At 43.6% G+C, this 17,847-nt stretch overlaps 1 protein-coding gene across 9 annotated transcripts in view; it reads left to right on the plus strand.

Moving 5' to 3' along the window:
• The window catches only part of znf608 (zinc finger protein 608), a 99,442-nt gene that overhangs the window by 17,801 nt on the left and 63,794 nt on the right, over positions 1 to 17,847 (plus strand). For all 9 annotated transcript variants that reach the window (XR_004411344.1, XM_033017530.1, XM_033017529.1 and 6 more), the window contains one exon: positions 17,076 to 17,328. Coding sequence is in view for 8 of the 9 variants with exons in the window: in XM_033017530.1 (XP_032873421.1) it covers positions 17,076 to 17,328 (253 nt within the window). In the remaining variant the exon portion in view is untranslated. The remainder of the gene's footprint in view (positions 1 to 17,075; positions 17,329 to 17,847) is intronic.

Genomic DNA, 17,847 nt, shown 5'->3' on the forward strand with positions numbered 1-17,847 from the left:
TTAAAGGGAGATGCACTACAGGACAGCAACAGGTAACATGGTGAGTGCCCCATGGATTAGAGAAGCAAGCACAAATCTTCTGTGACAATCCCATGAGGGTGAGGATGTTGCCATGCCTGTTCCACGGGCACTGAGCAGACTTCAGATGTAATTGAGGGAGATGCATTATGTAGCAGTAGTGTGGGTAGATCAGATGGTGGTGCGCTCTTTCTGCCATTGCACAGAGTTTCCAACCAATGGTTTTGAGGTTTCCAAAGGCATTGTAATTGTGCCTCAATCAGCGGGTCAAATTGGTTCAATTTTTCAGGGAAGTTTTGAGAACACCCATTAATAACTCATCTCTGTCTGCGCATGATTCCCATCCCTCCATTCCCTGCATATCTATGTGGCTGTTTAAAAGCCTCCCAAATGCCACAATCATATCGGCCTCTATCATTAAACCTGGCAGCGTGTCGCGGGTGACCACCGTAATCGGTGTGAAAAACCTGCTCCACACATCTCATTTAAACTTTACCCCTCTCACCATAATGCTTTGACCTCTAGTCTTTGATATTTCTACCCTGGGGAAAAAAGGTTCTGACTCTCCCTATATATGCTTCACATAATTGTATATATTTCTGTTATGTCTCCCCTCAACCTCCGACGCGTCAGAGAACACAGTCTAAACTTGTCCAACCTCTCTAATACCCTTTAATTCAGGCAGCATTCTGGTAAACCTCATCTGCATTCTCCCCAAAGCCTACATAACATTCTTGTAATACGGCAGCCAGAACTGCTCACAACACTCCCTCACCTAAGCCCTATAAAGCCCATTCTGTCGCCTGCTTCAGGGAATGAGATGATGAAAGTTAGGAGCTGGGACTCCAAATGTAGCCGTTGTCTGTATTTTGTAATAGGATGACTGGCGTTGGTTTCTCCCAGGTCGCTCATTTGTCCTATTAAGCCCAGGTGCAGCATTGAGTGAGAATGTTCGAAAATAATATTGGGATGATATCGCAAACTCACTTTACACCAATCTTTACTGAGTTTGAGTTATTCATGTACCTGATGATCATAAGATAGAGACATATTTCTCTGGGAAGCTAAATATAATAACGATGCTTACAGTCTTTCTCAACCTAGGGAGTCTATATTGTGGTTGATGTTGCTCCTTGAAGTTGACATGTGGTGAAGATTGTGTCCAGTGTGCCTCAAAATGAAAATGTGTTCCTGCTCCTGCAAACTGACTAGTTGCCATAGGGCCTGGCACAGTAACTCGAATGCCGAGAATCGATGGAGGCTGCAGTGAGTAGTAGACTTTGTCTGCTCCATCACAGGTACTGACCTCCCTGCCATTTAAGGGACCTACAAGTGCTGCCTCAAAATTACAGCTAGTATAGTCAGAGACCCACACCACCCTGCTTCACCTTGCTGCTACCATTGGGAAGGAGGTACAGGAGACTAAAGACGGTGACCTCCAGGCTTAAGAACAGCATATTCCCAGCAATCGTCAGGGTCATGAATAGTGTACAACACTAACCATTCCCTCCACAAATATGATCTTCTGAGGACTTTAAGTGGACTTTGTTTGGGCTGCACAATGGACATTGGTTTTGCACTATTATGGTCTGGTTACCTAATATTACTGATTAGTAAATTATGCACTTTTAATTATTGGGTATTTACTTTGTGTGTCATTGCATTAATGGGCCTGTTTAAAGAGCTGGTAAGTCAGCTTTTCATTGTTCCTTTGCCAGTACATATGACAAATAAGTACCTTGACTTGATTCGATACAATATTAGTTACCTGAGAATGTTGAGCACTTTTGCTGATAACCATGTACATGTATTTAGAATAGTGGGAGCCTCATATGTCTGTACGTTTACCATATCTCGCTTGAGATGATCTCTAGGGATTGAAAGTCTTGGTCAAAAAAATGTTTGGAGGATGAAGCATTAAATAATCAATGCAATTATGGTCATTAGCTTGGCGGCCTTAGTCTGTTGATGCTGTTCTTATCGCTTGTTATCATACGTAGCAGAAATCCAGTTATTACATTTTTAACCACACTTAATATTGATAGAGGCAGTGCGCTGCTGTTGGCTTGCAGCCAAGAGAAGAATGAATGAATGGTTGAAATGTAGAACAAATCATTTGTTTGGAGAGAGAAGGGACAATTTGTTAGCCAAATGTTGTCTGTGTATCAGGGTAAAAATAATTAGAAGCTTTAGGCCAGAAGTGAAGTAGCAGTTTCTTATTTCTGTTAAACTGCCTCGTTCCCCACCCTCTCCGTCAAAACAGGAGGTAAAATACATTCTTAATGGGGGAAAGGCAACTCACTGCTGAGCGCAATAAGTGCCTTAAGCAGACAAAGGATGGGGGATGGGGCCGTGGCAGACTGTCAGAAATTTGACAAGGCAAACTGCTTCCAGCTATTGGGCACCAGTTGTTGGTAGCGGAGGTTTACAACCACTGTGGGCAGAATGGTGGGAGAGAAGGTGGGAGGGAGGGGGGGGGGGAGAGGGGTGAGAGTGAAAGGCAATTCAGTAAATCAAAGCTAAATCCTTCAGAGTTGTGATTTGAACTTTGTGTGAGTGGGGGGAAAAAATCATGCAGTATGCTGTAAGTCTGCCATTGTTTCTGCATCCTAATTAATTAGTGACCCGTGTTAATGGGTAGCTCGAAGCTGAAGCGATTAATTTGCCGTTGCTTGGCATTTTGTGAATTGCTCTTGGGTTTGGGTTCTGAAGGATCATTTTGCTTTGCCAGGTGGATAGTTACTAAGATTTCAAATGATATGCAAGAGCCCTTGAAATGTAAATGTAAATTCTGAAAGGATGTGCAGTAAAAGCCAGACTTTACGGACATGTTAACGCTTTGATATTATATCACTTGCTTTTTATTGCCCCTTTTATTTACTGATTGAGGTGGAGTGGGATTTCAGTGGTATTGCAGAAGCTGAACCGCAGTGATATCTTTCCCTCTAGACGTTGCATACACAATTTCATGCTGTAATTTTTCTTATGCATTGTGTCACCTGTGCAATTTTGCTTTTTCTAATTGGTTGCACTTAGCTTACACTGCCATAAATCAGTGGCTTACTTACTATGTAAATATTAATTTGTGTTCTGAATTACTGCTGAGCAGTTTGCAATTGTGACACCACACTGCTACAATGCTCTCACTTTAATGTATTTTTACTCAATTGAACTAAAAGAAAAATCCCGAAGGCGAAGTTTCATTGTTACAGTCCACCATTGTTGACGCTCGAATGACTGATATTTTAACCTTAGCTGTTCTGGACAATTTGAATGCTGTGTCTGTAAACAATACTTCTTTCAACACGCCCTTCAACGTTACGCAGAATGTTTTACTTTGTGTGTGGGGTTTTCCAGGTGCTGTTGTACATTTTAAACAAGATTGTTGCGAGTTCAAGAGAAGTGACAACAAATTAAACTGTGCTACTGACACAGCTGTGAAACCAGTTTCTACCCAGGAGAGGAAGGAGGGGGTGGATGGACAATGCACTTCAGACTTTATACAGTTTTTTTGTTTTATAGATATAGTGTGGAAATGAGCCCTTCGACCCATAGAGTCCACACCGACCATCGTTCACCCATTTACACTAGTTCGTGTTGTCCCACTTTCTCATCCAATCCCTATACATTAGGGGCATTTTACAGAGACAACTTAACAGAAACCTGCACTACTTTGAAACAAAACCCATGCGGTCACATGGAGAACGTGCAAACTCCACACAGACAGCATCCGAGGTCAGTATCAAACTCGTACCCTGCGAGGCAACAGCTCCACCAGCTGCGCTTTTTGAGACCAAAGCTTAATCTTTGCAAACTAAACATTTGTGTCCAGTGATTCCTGAGGCCAAAGAGATGTTCTTGCTTGGATGGGTGCCAGGCAATTCTCAGTGCAGGCTGGTCATGGCTGAGGTTGACAGGATTAACAGGACATGGTGCCATTAGGTTACGTTCTATGCATGCACCAGTTTGGGAAGTGGAGCCTGTCGTCTGGGTTCTTGGGGAAGTGGGCTTCTACTTCCACCGGAGATGCTCTGCAAGAGTGAGGTCTGTCCGTGTGGTTCTCCACCCCCCTGAATCAAACGTGCCCACCCTCAACTGATACCGAAAACCACTCTTAACAGTGCTATTAAGATGCAAACATATTCGTCATTCTCCAGTATCATCACCATTTTCAGTTTTGTTAGTTGCGTCTGCACAAAGCCAGAAATGCCCAGACTGGATTTCTGGAATAAAAAAGATCTGTTGTTGACAAAGGCTGCCAATTGTAACTGCAAGCCTTGATATCCGGCATTTGTAATTGAACAGTTACATGCAGCAGAGGCAGTGAAACAATTGCAATGCTAACACGCATTGAATGCCATAGATCTGCTGAATAAATTGCATCCAATGAAATGGCTGCACAACAAATCAATTGTAAACGACTCCAGTTTCTTCTCATTAACATTTATCCAGTCTATCCACCCTCCCCCCACCCTAAACCCTAGTTAGTGGAGTAATGCAGAATAGAGGCCAAGTCACTTGATGTGCCGCTGTTTTAGTGCAAGCAGATCTCCACTGCTGCCTGCCCTGAAGGAACTAAAAGACCATAAAATAATCAGGAAGAGAAGGTTTGGTGGATTTGTTGACCTTTGAAGCTGATACAAGGTGGCAGAGTTTGCGTTAATAAAATTCCATTGAAGAAGTATGACTCAGTTCAAAACAATCTTCCAGGAAACTGTATTGATTCAACACTGTATGGTTTGTTGGAAGACTTTATCTGGCTGATTGCCAAAACAAATAAAATAATTAGACATTACACTGCACTTAAGATTACCCCCAATAATGCACGTAATTGGTCTTTTGGAATATACTAAAAAAATTGGCAAAAATAAACTGCTGTGCTATCACAAGTCTATTCAAAAGACAGCGGTCTCATCAGAGGTCTTGTAATCAGTGATTAGAAGGCATTACCAAGGACAAGAGCTTAGGTTTTATTTTACATTCGTGAACTCTGGACCTCATGGTGCACTTTCTCCGAACGATGTTGGGAGTGTTTTCAAGACGTGTTATCTTTTAGAACACACTTTTTTTTTTTTTAAAGGAAAACGGTGGAAACGGTCAGTGAGTTAGACAGCACACGTGAGACAGAGACAGAATTGACATCTGAAGTTAATGACCAGTCCTCAGAACTGGGAAAGGTTAGAAATCAAACATGTTGCGGAGAGAAAGGGGAGGGGAGGGGAGATCAAAGAATGACGGGACAAGAAGTGGGATTGGGCCCTGAGCTAGACTGAAACAAGGACAGTAAAGAGAGTTAGTTTCCAGCACACGAGAAGCTCAGGGAAATTGCAGATATGAATGAAAGAAACCCTTCATGCTCATAAAGTGCACAGTGGGACACTTTAGACGTTAGACACACGGTATGGAAACGGCCCCTTTGGCCCAGCTGCCCTGCGATCACGCCGTGCAGTTAGCACCATCCTGCACACCAGGGACAATTTACAATTTACAGAAGCCAATTAACCTACAAACCTGTACGCCTTTGGAGTCTGGGAGAAAATCGGTGCGCCTGGAAAAAACCTCATCTGGTCGCAGGGAGAACATACAAATTCCGTACAGACAGCACCCATAGTCAGGATCTGGCGCTGTAAGGCAGCAACTCTACCGCTGTGCCACCGCGCTGCACTTCTACAGAGCCATCCAGATAAGATCAGGAAAGTTACACTTTCCGTTCCAGGCCAACGCTGATGAACTAACCTTGTTCATGTGGACTGGTATTACCACAGTTTCTGAGCTAAAGAGAGGGCAAATTCATTTGAGGCGTCTGTGATAAATGACACAACTCGTTCACATTACCTTACCCCCCAGATGAGACGACTTAAAGATTAGGTTAAGTTGTAATCCCTGCCTGTTCCAATAGCTGCTCTGCAGTCGCAAATAATGAGTGAGCATTTGAAGAGTATGGTCTATAATGCTGTACGATTCTGTGGGCTTTACAGAGGTGGGGGGAGGGGGGGGGGAGTTAGGGAGGAGTGTTCATAGCTTTTTTATTTCTGTGAGCTAGCTGAGAACAAGACTTTGTTTTCATAAGCTACACTTTTCAGGGAGTCTGAAGAAGGGTCTCAACCCGAAACTTCACCCATTCCTTCTGTCCAGAGATGCTGCCTGTCCCGCTGAGTTACTCCAGCTTTTTGTGTCGGTCTACATTTTTCAGGTGATGTATTTAAACATGTACTTTCATCCACTACTTTACTTGGGTGACATTCATATCAATTTCTTTTGAGGCATGAGTGAATCATTTGCTTTGAAGCTGAATCTCCACAGTTTACAGGAAACTTGAGACTGGTTGGGCTAATTATGCCAAGTACAGGTGCCGTGAAAGGCATTATTGTTCTTGATTCATTCCGCTCCCTGACATTGGGATTACTTGAAGGTTTTGCGCTGAACCCATTCACATTTAGAAGAGGGAGAAGAAGAAAAAGGGTTTGCGCTGACTGGCTGTGCAAGCATAATGGGAGGAATTGCGCTTATGGTGTGGTGCTTGTGGCTGTAAATCCTTTGGATGAGCAGCATTTGCTTTCTCAGCTTACCCACAACGTCTCTGACTAATTGAGTGAATGTGAAGATTGCATCCATATGTTAATTACAGATACAGGAGCCATCTACTAGGCACTGACTGAACAACACTGCCGCTCACGTTTTTACCTGCTTTGAATATCTACTGGCAGGGTTGGCCTTAGGAGGTGCGGGGCACAATTGGGAAAAATGTTCATAGAAATATAAATAAATAATTATAAATGAGTCACGTGTCGTGAGTAATATGACAATTCGGGGGAGAGTTCCTTTCACAGCGTGTGGGGAGTCTAGCCAGGAGTAAAGTTGCGGAGCGTTGAGAAGGAGAGGGTCGGGTTCATGCCAGTAACTCGCGCACCCACCGCTGCCGTGGCGCTCCGGGCGCCACCACATTGTGGCCAGGGAGGGAAGCAGCTCGCCTACGAGTGGCCTCCATCACCGGACAGCGGAACCGACTGCCATCTCAGCACCTTCTGCCGGCCCGCTCACCTCTGGCAGTGCTCTCTGTCTGAACGGTGAGGGGAGCAAAGAGCAAAGATCATAGAGCGGAGCGGGTCAGCGGGTGATGGATAATATCACAGCGGGCGGTGGAGCTTACTCCATGTGTCAGTGCGAGTAACATCAATTGATCCCTTGTTCTGCCCTGTTATCCATAGCCCGCTGACCCGCTCTTGAGCTGGATGATCCCCGGCCGACCCACTCCTTCTCAACGCTCCTGCCCTTCCCGCAACTTTACCCCTGGACAGACTACACACACGCTGTAAAAGGAACACCTCACCCACTTCCCCCCCCCCCCAGCAGCGCTGCCCTTTAACAGCCGCTTCCCATCAGCTGCTAGCAATGAGGGATAGACTTGGCTATCCCTCAGTATAGCAACATCGTTCTTGATGTTGCTGTACTGAGGGATAATGAGGTTTATCTTTCTTGGCTAATAACCTAACCTTCAGCCTCCAAGATGCAGCTACATTTTCTAGCAATGTTACAAAATTTTGAGATTTAAAAAATAAAGTCTGCAATTTATCCCATCAGATAAAGCATAAAAAGAAGTTTAATTTGACACCTAATTCACTTTCATATCACATTCATTCAATGTGATCATGGCTGATCATCCACAATCAGTACCCCGTTCCTGCCTTCCCCCCATATCCCCTGACTCCGTTATTTTTAAGAGCCCTATCTAGCTCTCTCTTGAAAGTATCCAGAGAACCTGCCTCCACCTCTTAGAGGCAGAGAATTCCACAGACTCTCCACTCTCTGTGAGAAAAAGTGTTTCCTCGTCTCCGTTCTAAATGGCTTACTCCTTATTCTTAAACTGTGGCCCCTGGTTCTGGACTCCCCCAACATCGGGAACATGTTTCCTGCCTCTAGCGTGTCCAAGCCCTTAACAATCTTATATGTTTCAATGAGATTCCCTCTCATCTTTCTAAGCTCCAGAGTGTACAAGCCCAGCTGCTCCATTCTCTCAGCATATGACATTCCCGCCATCCCGGGAATTAACCTACGCTGCACTCCCTCGATAGTCCTTCCTCAAATTAGGGGACCAAAACTGCACACAATACTCCAGGTGCGGTCTCACTGGAACTCTGTACAACTGCAGAAGGACCTCTTTGCTCCTATATTCGATTCCTCTTGTTATAAAGGCCAACATGCCATTTCTTAGCGCTAACGGCAGGTACTCGGGAAACGTGGTAACTCATGAAGATTTTTCAACATGTTGAAAAATCTCCACGAGTAAAATATACTCAGGATGTAAAAATTTGATACTTTTTAACACGTAGTCATACCGTAGTAGCTCGTGAGTTTGCCGTAGTAGGACCTGGTGTCCTCTATCACTATTGTATGTTCATGATGGAAATAAGAATACTCTGTATATTCATTATCTTTGAATTGTAGTTTTATGTAATCCTCCCATAATTTCTGAGTTCCATTTCACAATATCTATCAGACATACAGAATGTTGCAAGGTGATATCTTGCCCAAACTCAGTTGTAAATATGCCATTGTTTCAGCCACTATGGGAAAATATAGAATGTATTTGTTATCAGTCACCCCATCCCAGAAACAACAGTACTTAAAGAAGAACATTTGTTTTACTAATTTACGAGCATGTCCCATGCAGAGTCCGTTGATCCATATCCAACAAACTGTTGTGATAATTGCACAAAAGGTATTATTGTCTAAGAAATTTGGTGTGGAATGATAATCGATCTCAGTACTCATTTAGGCAAGTCCCAAGCTATAGATACTTTCCCCCACCTCCAATCCCCCTTGCCCGATCTTCATTGAACCTACCATTTGACCAATCTTTTACTCAGCTGCTGTAAAGTTTCCTTCCTATCAAAATCTCTGTGTAGCATCTCTGCCCCTATCTTCTAATTCCCACTTTGAAATAAAATACAACTTTCGACTTAAACATTTCGCAGCAGGATCGCTATATAAATGCAAATATATGGTATTTATCCTAGCATCCCCCACCCCCCCTCTTCCCTTACCACCACACAAGAAGCGTAACTTGAAGTGTTTGCATTTGGAGAAGTTCGATACGGACCAGGAATGAAAATTAATTGCTATAAATCGATTAACAGCGAGTTACGAGGTGAGATTGAAACACCTGTCAGAGGGCTAAGAAACAATCCCGAGTTGACGGCGTATTGTTTTAAGTGAGCATTTTGCAGCGACCTCACCATATTCTGGTTAAATATTCTTTCCACGGAAATCTCCTATTTCACTTTGAAATTATATTCATTTATAACCGTTTGTAACATCAGTAACCACCCTAATGTTCGTGCGTTTAGTACCGGGTATGCTTGAAACTATTTATTGTAATGTACTGTATCTTTAAAAAAAAAAAACTATATCAACCAGGTGTGAAAATGACACTGAATCGAACGATGATTGAAAATGCATGGGAATCGACTAATTGCGACACCACACAGCCACACACACACACACACACACACACAGAGACATACACAGACACAGACACACACACACACAGAAACACAGAGACATACACAGACACAGTCACACACAGACACACAGATAGACAGACAGACACACACACACACACACAGGGTTAAATCCCACCCGTACCCCGGCCCGGACATTAACCCCGTCACCAATGTTAACACAGACTCAAACATCCAACCTGGTATGCTGTTGTACCGGCACCGAACGAGTTAACACAACCCCCAGATCTGTTTATCCACAGATTGTCTCCCTCTCGCTCTTATCCGGCCTGTTGTCTTTCGTTTCTGCTTCAGGTCTTTTAACTCTATCCCCCCCGACCAAGAGTGGGCCGGTACGCCACCGAATTCATAAAAATCTGACCCTTTCTCGCCCCCCCCCCCTCACACCGCCCGCCTGCCCGCTCCCGGCGTTTAGCGTTGAATACTCACGGCTGAGTTCGCTGCGGTGCTGGGGCTTGCTGCCCTGTTTGCGCCTGGCCAGACTCTCACACCCCCACCTCCCCCAGAGACCGGTACTACCCCCTACCCCACCCAGGTCCAGACCAGAGTCTCGGCCGCTCCGACGGCAGCGAGTCAAAACACAATTTAACGCATTTACTGAGGAATGTGGATCAATGCATTGATGACCCATTGTACACTTGTTAACTACTGGCTGTTAACAAGTGCTACAGTAGTACTTAATCGTTTGTTATCCACAGCGATTGTTATCCATGTTCGGTTTGTAAAAAAATCCGTATGGCGAATGTTTTTTTTAAATCTTTATTTAAATTTGTTTTCCCATATGAAATACGGAAAATTAGCGCGGGTCCCAATTTGGAAAAATCGGTCCAATCGGCCTAAGGCCGGCCCTGTCTGCTGGTATAACCTAATTAAAGCTAGTTCATATTGAGCAGACCCGACCCATAGATCATCATTTGCCTGTGACTTATGGATGGAGTTGGGAGAGGTAAAATTCCTATTTTTTTAATAAAAAAATGGGAAATTGCCTACCTTTTCCCGCAAATTGATGGTTTGCTAATGAACTCTGGCACAGCCCTATTGAAACGCGTCATGTTTGAGAATGTAGTTTTTCTTTGCGCGTTGTTAATTGCTGAGAAAAAAAATGACATGGTTCTGTTCTCTGTTAAAAGGAAAGGAATCACTCCCTTATACATAAAACATGAGGATTTGTTTGTGAAACGATTCTGTAACTACATGCCATGGGAAATAATGCACTCCATTTTATATTGTTCTTTCCTTTAATCCTCCCACTTGGGTTCAAGTTTACTGTATGCTTTTCTATCTGCAGCATTCCAGGCCTATTAAAATCTCTGCATGTTTAATGCTGACTACTGCCATTGACCTTGTAAATCTGCTGCAATGAATTCAAAACAGGAGGCAACTGTGCAGAGCAGATTTTTCAGTCCATATCCTTAGAGCTGTATTAGCACTTGGATTTGGGGCAAGGAGCGTAAAAAAAACCCCCCACACAGTAGTATGTGTCCTGCTGGGAATTACTGCTGGTATACTAGTTGACAGCAGTAGATTTGCAGAGATTTTTTTAGTAATACTGTATTTAGTTGCTTGGAGTGGCCTGGAAGAGTATTAATGGATATATATATATAGAGGCGATGAGTAAAGAAATTACCTGCATTTGAAATGATTGTTCACAGCAAAACAAAAAATGGTTGCACGGTGACCTACCTCTAGAGTTGGTAAGGCCATCAAAAATGCCAAAAGGTACTTCTGCTCTAAGCTGGAGGATGAGACGGATGTTCGGCAACTGTGGCAGGGCTTGAATACCATCACCTCCTACAAGGCGAAATCAGGAGGCGGCTCAAACGACAGCGAAGCATCACTCCCTGACGAGCTCAATGTGTTCTACGCACGGTTCGATAGGGAGAACATTGATGTGCCTTCCCGAGTCCCTATTCGCCCTGACGGTGTTAGTCAGAAGATCCTTCAGGGGGGTGAGCCCTCGGAAAGCGCCTGGACCTGATGGCATACCCGGTCGAGTTCTAAAAACCTGTGCAGACCAACTGGCGGGAGTTTTTACGGACATTTTCAACCTCTCACTTTTGAGGTCTGAGGTTCTCAACTGCTTTAAAAGGGCATCAATAATACCAGTGCCCAAGAAGAGTAAGGTGTCGTGCCTCAATGACTATCGACTAGTGGCACTAACATCTGTGGTGATGAAGTGCTTTGAGAGGTTGGTTATGGTGCACATCAACTCCTACCTCGACAAACCTTGACCAACTACAGTTCGCATACCGCCACAACAGGTCAATGGTAGAGGCAATTTCACTTTTTCGCCACTCCGCACTGGACCACTTGGACAATAGAAGCACCGACGTCAGGCTGTTGTTTATAGACTACAGCTCGGCCTTTGATACCATCATCCCTTCCAAGCCGTTTACTAAGGTCCCTTTACGCAGGGATTCTCCCCCCACACATTGGGGACCTGGGCTGGAGGGTATTGCACTGAGGAGTTCCCTGCAACCTGTTTCTCTCGCGGTTCACAGACTCGCCAGCCGCCTGCCACTTTTGCGGGTTGGAAGAGTCTGTGTACCACGTGTACATGGAGTGCGTGAGGCTGCAGCCCCTGTTTGAATACCTAAAGGGGCTGCTCCTTGCCTTCTGGCTGCATTTTTCACCCACCATCCTCATCTTTGGACACCCTGTGCGTAGGGGAGAGGGTAGGGCTGAAGATGTCCTGGTTGGGTTGCTCCTGGGCCTGGCCACGCTGGCCATCCGCGAGTCATGGTGCCAGGCGGAAGAGGGCTCTGCCCGAGCCGGCTGCCTGCCCCTTTTCCCGGGGTATGTCCTTGCCCGGGTGGGGTTAGAAAGGGACTACGCCCTGTCCACGGGCACAATGGGGGATTTACGGGACCACTGGGCACTGCAGGGGGTTGAATGTATCCTCAATGTGGATTGTATCATAGTTGTATAGTAGTTTATTTGGAATATTTGTTTGTATTGTATTATGGTGGTGGGTTCTGGTTTGTTTTATTGTAGTGTAAATATTATTTTTTAATAATTAAATACATTTTTTGATTTAAAAAAAAAGCTGGTTACCATGCTCACGGAACTGGGCCTTTGCACATCCCTCTGCTCTTATTGGATCCTCGACTTCCTCATCCACAGACCACAGTCTGTTCGAATTGGAGGAACCACTTAATCCTCAGTAACAATTAGTACCTAATTAGCACTTCAAGGCTGTGTGCTCAGTCTCCTGCTTTACTCACTTATAAAGTTCGCCAATGACACCACTGTGGTTCGACGAATCACAGATGGGGACGAGTCAGAGTATAGAAGTGAGATCGTCCGACTGACCAAATGGTGCCACCACAACAACCTGGCTCTCAACATCAGTAAGACCAAGGAACTGATTGTGGACTTTAGTAGGGGAAGGATGAGGACCCACAATCCTGTTTATATCAACGAGACGATGGTGGAGAGGGTCAAAAACTTCAAATTCCTGGGCGTGCATATATCAGAAGATCTTTCCTGGACCCAGCACACCGATGCAATTGTAAAGAAGGCACATCAGTGACTCTACTTCCTGAGAAGATTACAGAGATTCGGCATGTCGAAGAGGATTCTCCTAAACTTCTACAGGTGCACAGTGGAGAGCATTCTGACTGGTTGCATCGTGGCCTGGTTCAGCAACTTGAACGTCCAGGAGCGAAAAATGACTACAAAAAGTTGTGAACACTGCCCAGTCCATCACCGGCTTTGACCTCCCCACCATCGAAGGGATCTATCGTAGTCGCTGCCTCAAAAAGGCAGCCAAAATCATCAAGGACCCACACCATCCTGGCCACACACTTATCTCACCACTGCCATCAAGAAAAAGGTACAGGAGCCTGAAGATTGTAACGTCCAGGTTCAGGAACAGCTGCTTCCCCGTTTTTCTTTTTTCCCCCGTTATATACAATGTTTACATATTCACATATTCTGTTGTGCTGCAGCAAGTAAGAATCTCATTGTCCCGTCCGGGACATATGACAATAAAACACTTTTGACTTGACTTGACTCTAGAGTTTCCGCCTTACAGCGCCAGAGACCCGGGTTAGATCGTGACTGCGGGTGCTGTCTGTACGGAGTTTGTACTTACTCCCTGTGACCGCATGGGTTTTCTCCGGATACTCCGGTTTGCTCCCACACTCTAAAGACATACAGGTTTGTAGATTAATTGGCTTCGATAAAATGTTTTCATTATCCCAGCTGTGTAGGATAGTGCTAGTGTACAGCGAAGACTGAAGAGACTGTTTCCACATTGTATCTCTAAACTAAACAAAACAAAAATAAGGGCCCCCATCTTTAACGTACCCTATTGTGTGCTTGAGACAAGTAATTATGTTTGTATGATTCAGTCTCATGTTTAATGGACTAATATTTGTGATAAATGTGTCTATTGCTTGTGTATTAAATAATAAAACTTCAGCACTATAATGCATCTGGATCTCAGAACACCCTGTGCAGACTCTGCTATATTTGTGCATTGAGGAATTTTACTTTGATGTAATTCCAGTTGTCCTGCAATAGTTAAGGCTAATTTTGATAAATGTGGGTGCTTTGGTAACAGAGGAGTGGAAATGGGAAGATATCGAAGTGATGCTTTTAAAAGTAGCAGGGGCCTAAATACTTGTCAGAACAGCAGGGTGAAATTAACTCCAGATTTCTTACTTTCCTAAATGTTACAGTGACCCACAAGAGTGCTTTTGAATAGGTGGAGGCCGGAGACTTTGTAGTTGTTGCCAGTTTCTTTCATGGAATAGTTTCATTAGAAAGACTGGAAGAAATGCTTACATCCATGGCTGAATCAGCCTGACAAGCTCTCACTCCGCCCCCTCCTCTTATTAATATTCTTTTTGACGTATACTTGTAAAACAGAGGATTGCCTGTTAATCTGCTGGATCTCTGGAGCTTTTGGCACTTGCCCATAATTGATGTGTTCACATGACTGCTGCTGGAGTACTAATGATCGGGTTGGTGGCGGTACTGTAATATCTTTCAGTAAATCAGTGTCAATTTTTTAAGCAATCGTTCTGCAGAAGGTTTCCTGGTGCACTGGGATAAATGCAAAATGCCCAAATGCTCGGAACAAAAGAACGAATGTGACTTTCTCTCAGACCCTCAAATCGAGCAAGTTACTGGAGGATCATGACCGATTCTAGCTTGGAGATCAATAGAGAAGGATCTTTTTATAAATCATTACTTTGGTTATGTTTCTGGCAATTAGTTTCAAAAATCGTGCATCGTCTAAGTCGTTTTGCACTTGATCATTGTGAACACAGATCAGCAGCTATTATGTATTGCAATAGAAGTTGAAAAAAACCAAACACCTTATATTTACATTGTGAACATTAATAAATGATGGCCAACTGCCTTTGAAATGATCTGGCTTCCCTGTAACAGTTGGGCATAGTGTTAGTTATGTGTGTAAATGTCTTCTGCAGAGTGGATAATACACTCTTTCTCCTTTCGCTCTGGTTTCTGTGATGAATTGCCAGGATTCTGATCAGTACACACAGACACCTGGGAATAATCACGCTAGAGTAACACTGAAGAAAGCAGAACGTCTGTTTCTGACATATATTTTCCCCACTATGACAGACTGCCACGTCCGGCTGTTCAGTCTTGTTCACCCAGTGCTTTCGATATGGCTGATATCCCTTTCACAATGTGTGCTCCTCCTCTGCCTGAAAAGACTGTGTGCCTTTAATTCCCATCACAATAGGATAGGCATGAGAGCAGGTTATGGGGACGTGTGTGTGTGTGTGTGTGTGTGTGTGTGGGGGGGGAGGGGGAGGGAAAATAGTTATTTGATCCTCACCAAAGCAAATCCTTTCTAAAATAAAATCGGTATCTTCTTGCTTTTAGTGCGATATGTGATTCTGTTTGAGATTTACTGAGGGCTGGTCGCATAGGGAAACAGATGGTGTCAGAGTGTCGCCTAATGGAAAATGGCTCATTGGCCGTCACATTGTTAGTCTTTTAACACTGAATAAGATTTTGTGTCTCTTCTTTTCATTCTCATTCAGTTCGAATTTTTGCTATGTGCAGCGGAAAAACATATCCTGTAATGTGCTCCGCAGGGCTACATTTGATTACAGTCTTTTGCTTGTGGTAAGATTTGAAATGGGTTTTCAATAAACAACAAAGGAAGGTTTCATCAAAGAATGTGTCTTTCAGTTTTAAAGCAGTCACTGTCTTTCCCTGGAGCTTTATGTTTCAGCAGATCTTGCTTTGCTGGGGACATGAGAGATGCTATCCCGTTATCAGAGCTTTTTAAAGGTATTACATTACAAAGTGCAGGATTGGTATAGTGAGAATGTAATACCTTTGCCTATCAGCAGTTTTATTACTGTGAGCCACTTTAATTGGAATTCAATGATGTGCCCACACTTCTACCGAGCTGTTACCCCACTGCAGTCCAGCCTGTGAAAAGATTCCTAATCTTAGTGGGCATGTTGCAGACACTAGCTGATTCATTAAATAGGATGTCACAATGCTCTTCATTACATCGTATTTCACGAGGTGTCAAAAACCATGATAATCGTACTGGTTTGACTTCTCTCATGCAAAAAATGACGAATGTGATAGAGTAGTGGAATCGGGAATAGAGAGGTACGCGCTGCGATTTTTTTCTTCAACCAGGTGCAGATTTTGCCATACAGTTAACGGCAGGGTTAAAGCCATCTTGCATTATGATTGTAGATGCATTGTGTGCCTGTCCTTTCAGACGATTATTGTAAATCATTCTCAAGCGTTGAAATTATTAAGCTGTGCAGAGTATTTTTTGCACTCTCCACAATTTGGCGTATTTGTGGCAACTGATTCAAATGCGTAACAAGTAAATTGGTCTTGTCTGTGTATATTTCCCGAGGCTTGTTAAAATGTACAAGATGAGTACAAAATGATAGTCTATTATCTACATGGCTCACTATCACAGAATTCAAGATGGGCTAACAAAAAAACACAAAAGGGAGAATACTACAGCATATTTGTTAAAAGCACTAGTTTATGATGATTATCCTCACCAGATTACAGGATGTATTTGTAACTTCCACTGCCCACATGCAGAAACCACATGGAGTCCATCTCCAGCAATATTAATTTTCACACATTCTAACTTTCTCTGGAGTGATTAATGCTGTGCACGTGCTCATTAATGTGTGACATTTTGTACAATACCCTTTTCTTTGTTGAAGGATAATGGAGTAAGATTGATTATTTCTGATAGCTTCCATCAATACTGCACAATTCTACATGCTTCCCAAAGGCATTCTCAAATGGCATTTGTTGTATTAGTTTGTGCTGTCTATTATTAAGGGTTTAAACAACACACTGTTTGACCAGGGGTACTCACTGATAATGAAATGGAACTGAAGGTTGAATGAGATTTCAGATTTTTGTTTGAACATCAAAAATGATTCGATTGGGGGACAGATCTTGGGATTTAGTTTATTTCCAGGAACAATAAAATGATGTAGCAGTGTTGACTGTTATTTTATGAGTATAGGTTGTAATGTTGAACTTTTTGCTTTGCAGGTTGATCCTTTGTTCACTGTGCCTGCACCTCCGCCACCGATCTCGGTGAGCGTGCCACCTCAGATTCTGCCTTCCTACTTTCCTCCTTCCTCCAGCATCACTGCACCAGTTGAGCAACTGTTAGTAAGAACTCGTTCAATGGGAATAAATACTTGTGAGGTTGGAGTAGTGACTGAGCCAGAATGCCTTGGACCATGTGAACCTGGGACTAGCGTAAACCTGGAAGGGATTGTGTGGCATGAAACGGAGGAAGGTAAGGCATTTAAATATGTATTATATTTATTATATGTGTGTATGTATACGCACGCACACACTCACACGCGCACACATATACATAGGATATATAAAGAAGATAGACACAAGCTGTAGTAACACGGCAGTGCAGGCAGCATCTCTGGAGAGAAGGAATGGGTGAAGTTTCGGGTTGAGACCCTTCTTCAGACTGAAAGTCCGTCTCGACCCCAAACGTCACCCATTCTTTCTCTCCAGAGATGCTGTCTGTCCCGCTGAGTTACTCCAGCTTTTTCTGTCTATCTTCGGTTTAATCCAGCTTTTATAGTTCTGTAGTTCCTTCCTGTGTACATACACATTCACATATGAATCTCATATAGCTTCTCATTTTCACCCTACAAACAGCATACATTGGCCTGTTTCCTTTATCATCATTACTTTTTTGCATATCTTTCATTCATTGTTCTTTATCTCTCCACATCTCCATCTATATTTCTCGTTTCCCTTATCCCTAACCAGTCTGAAGACCAGTCTGCAATTT

The sequence above is a fragment of the Amblyraja radiata genome, chromosome 3 (genome assembly GCF_010909765.2).
Source record: "Amblyraja radiata isolate CabotCenter1 chromosome 3, sAmbRad1.1.pri, whole genome shotgun sequence".
NCBI classification, from domain to species: Eukaryota; Metazoa; Chordata; class Chondrichthyes; order Rajiformes; family Rajidae; genus Amblyraja; species Amblyraja radiata.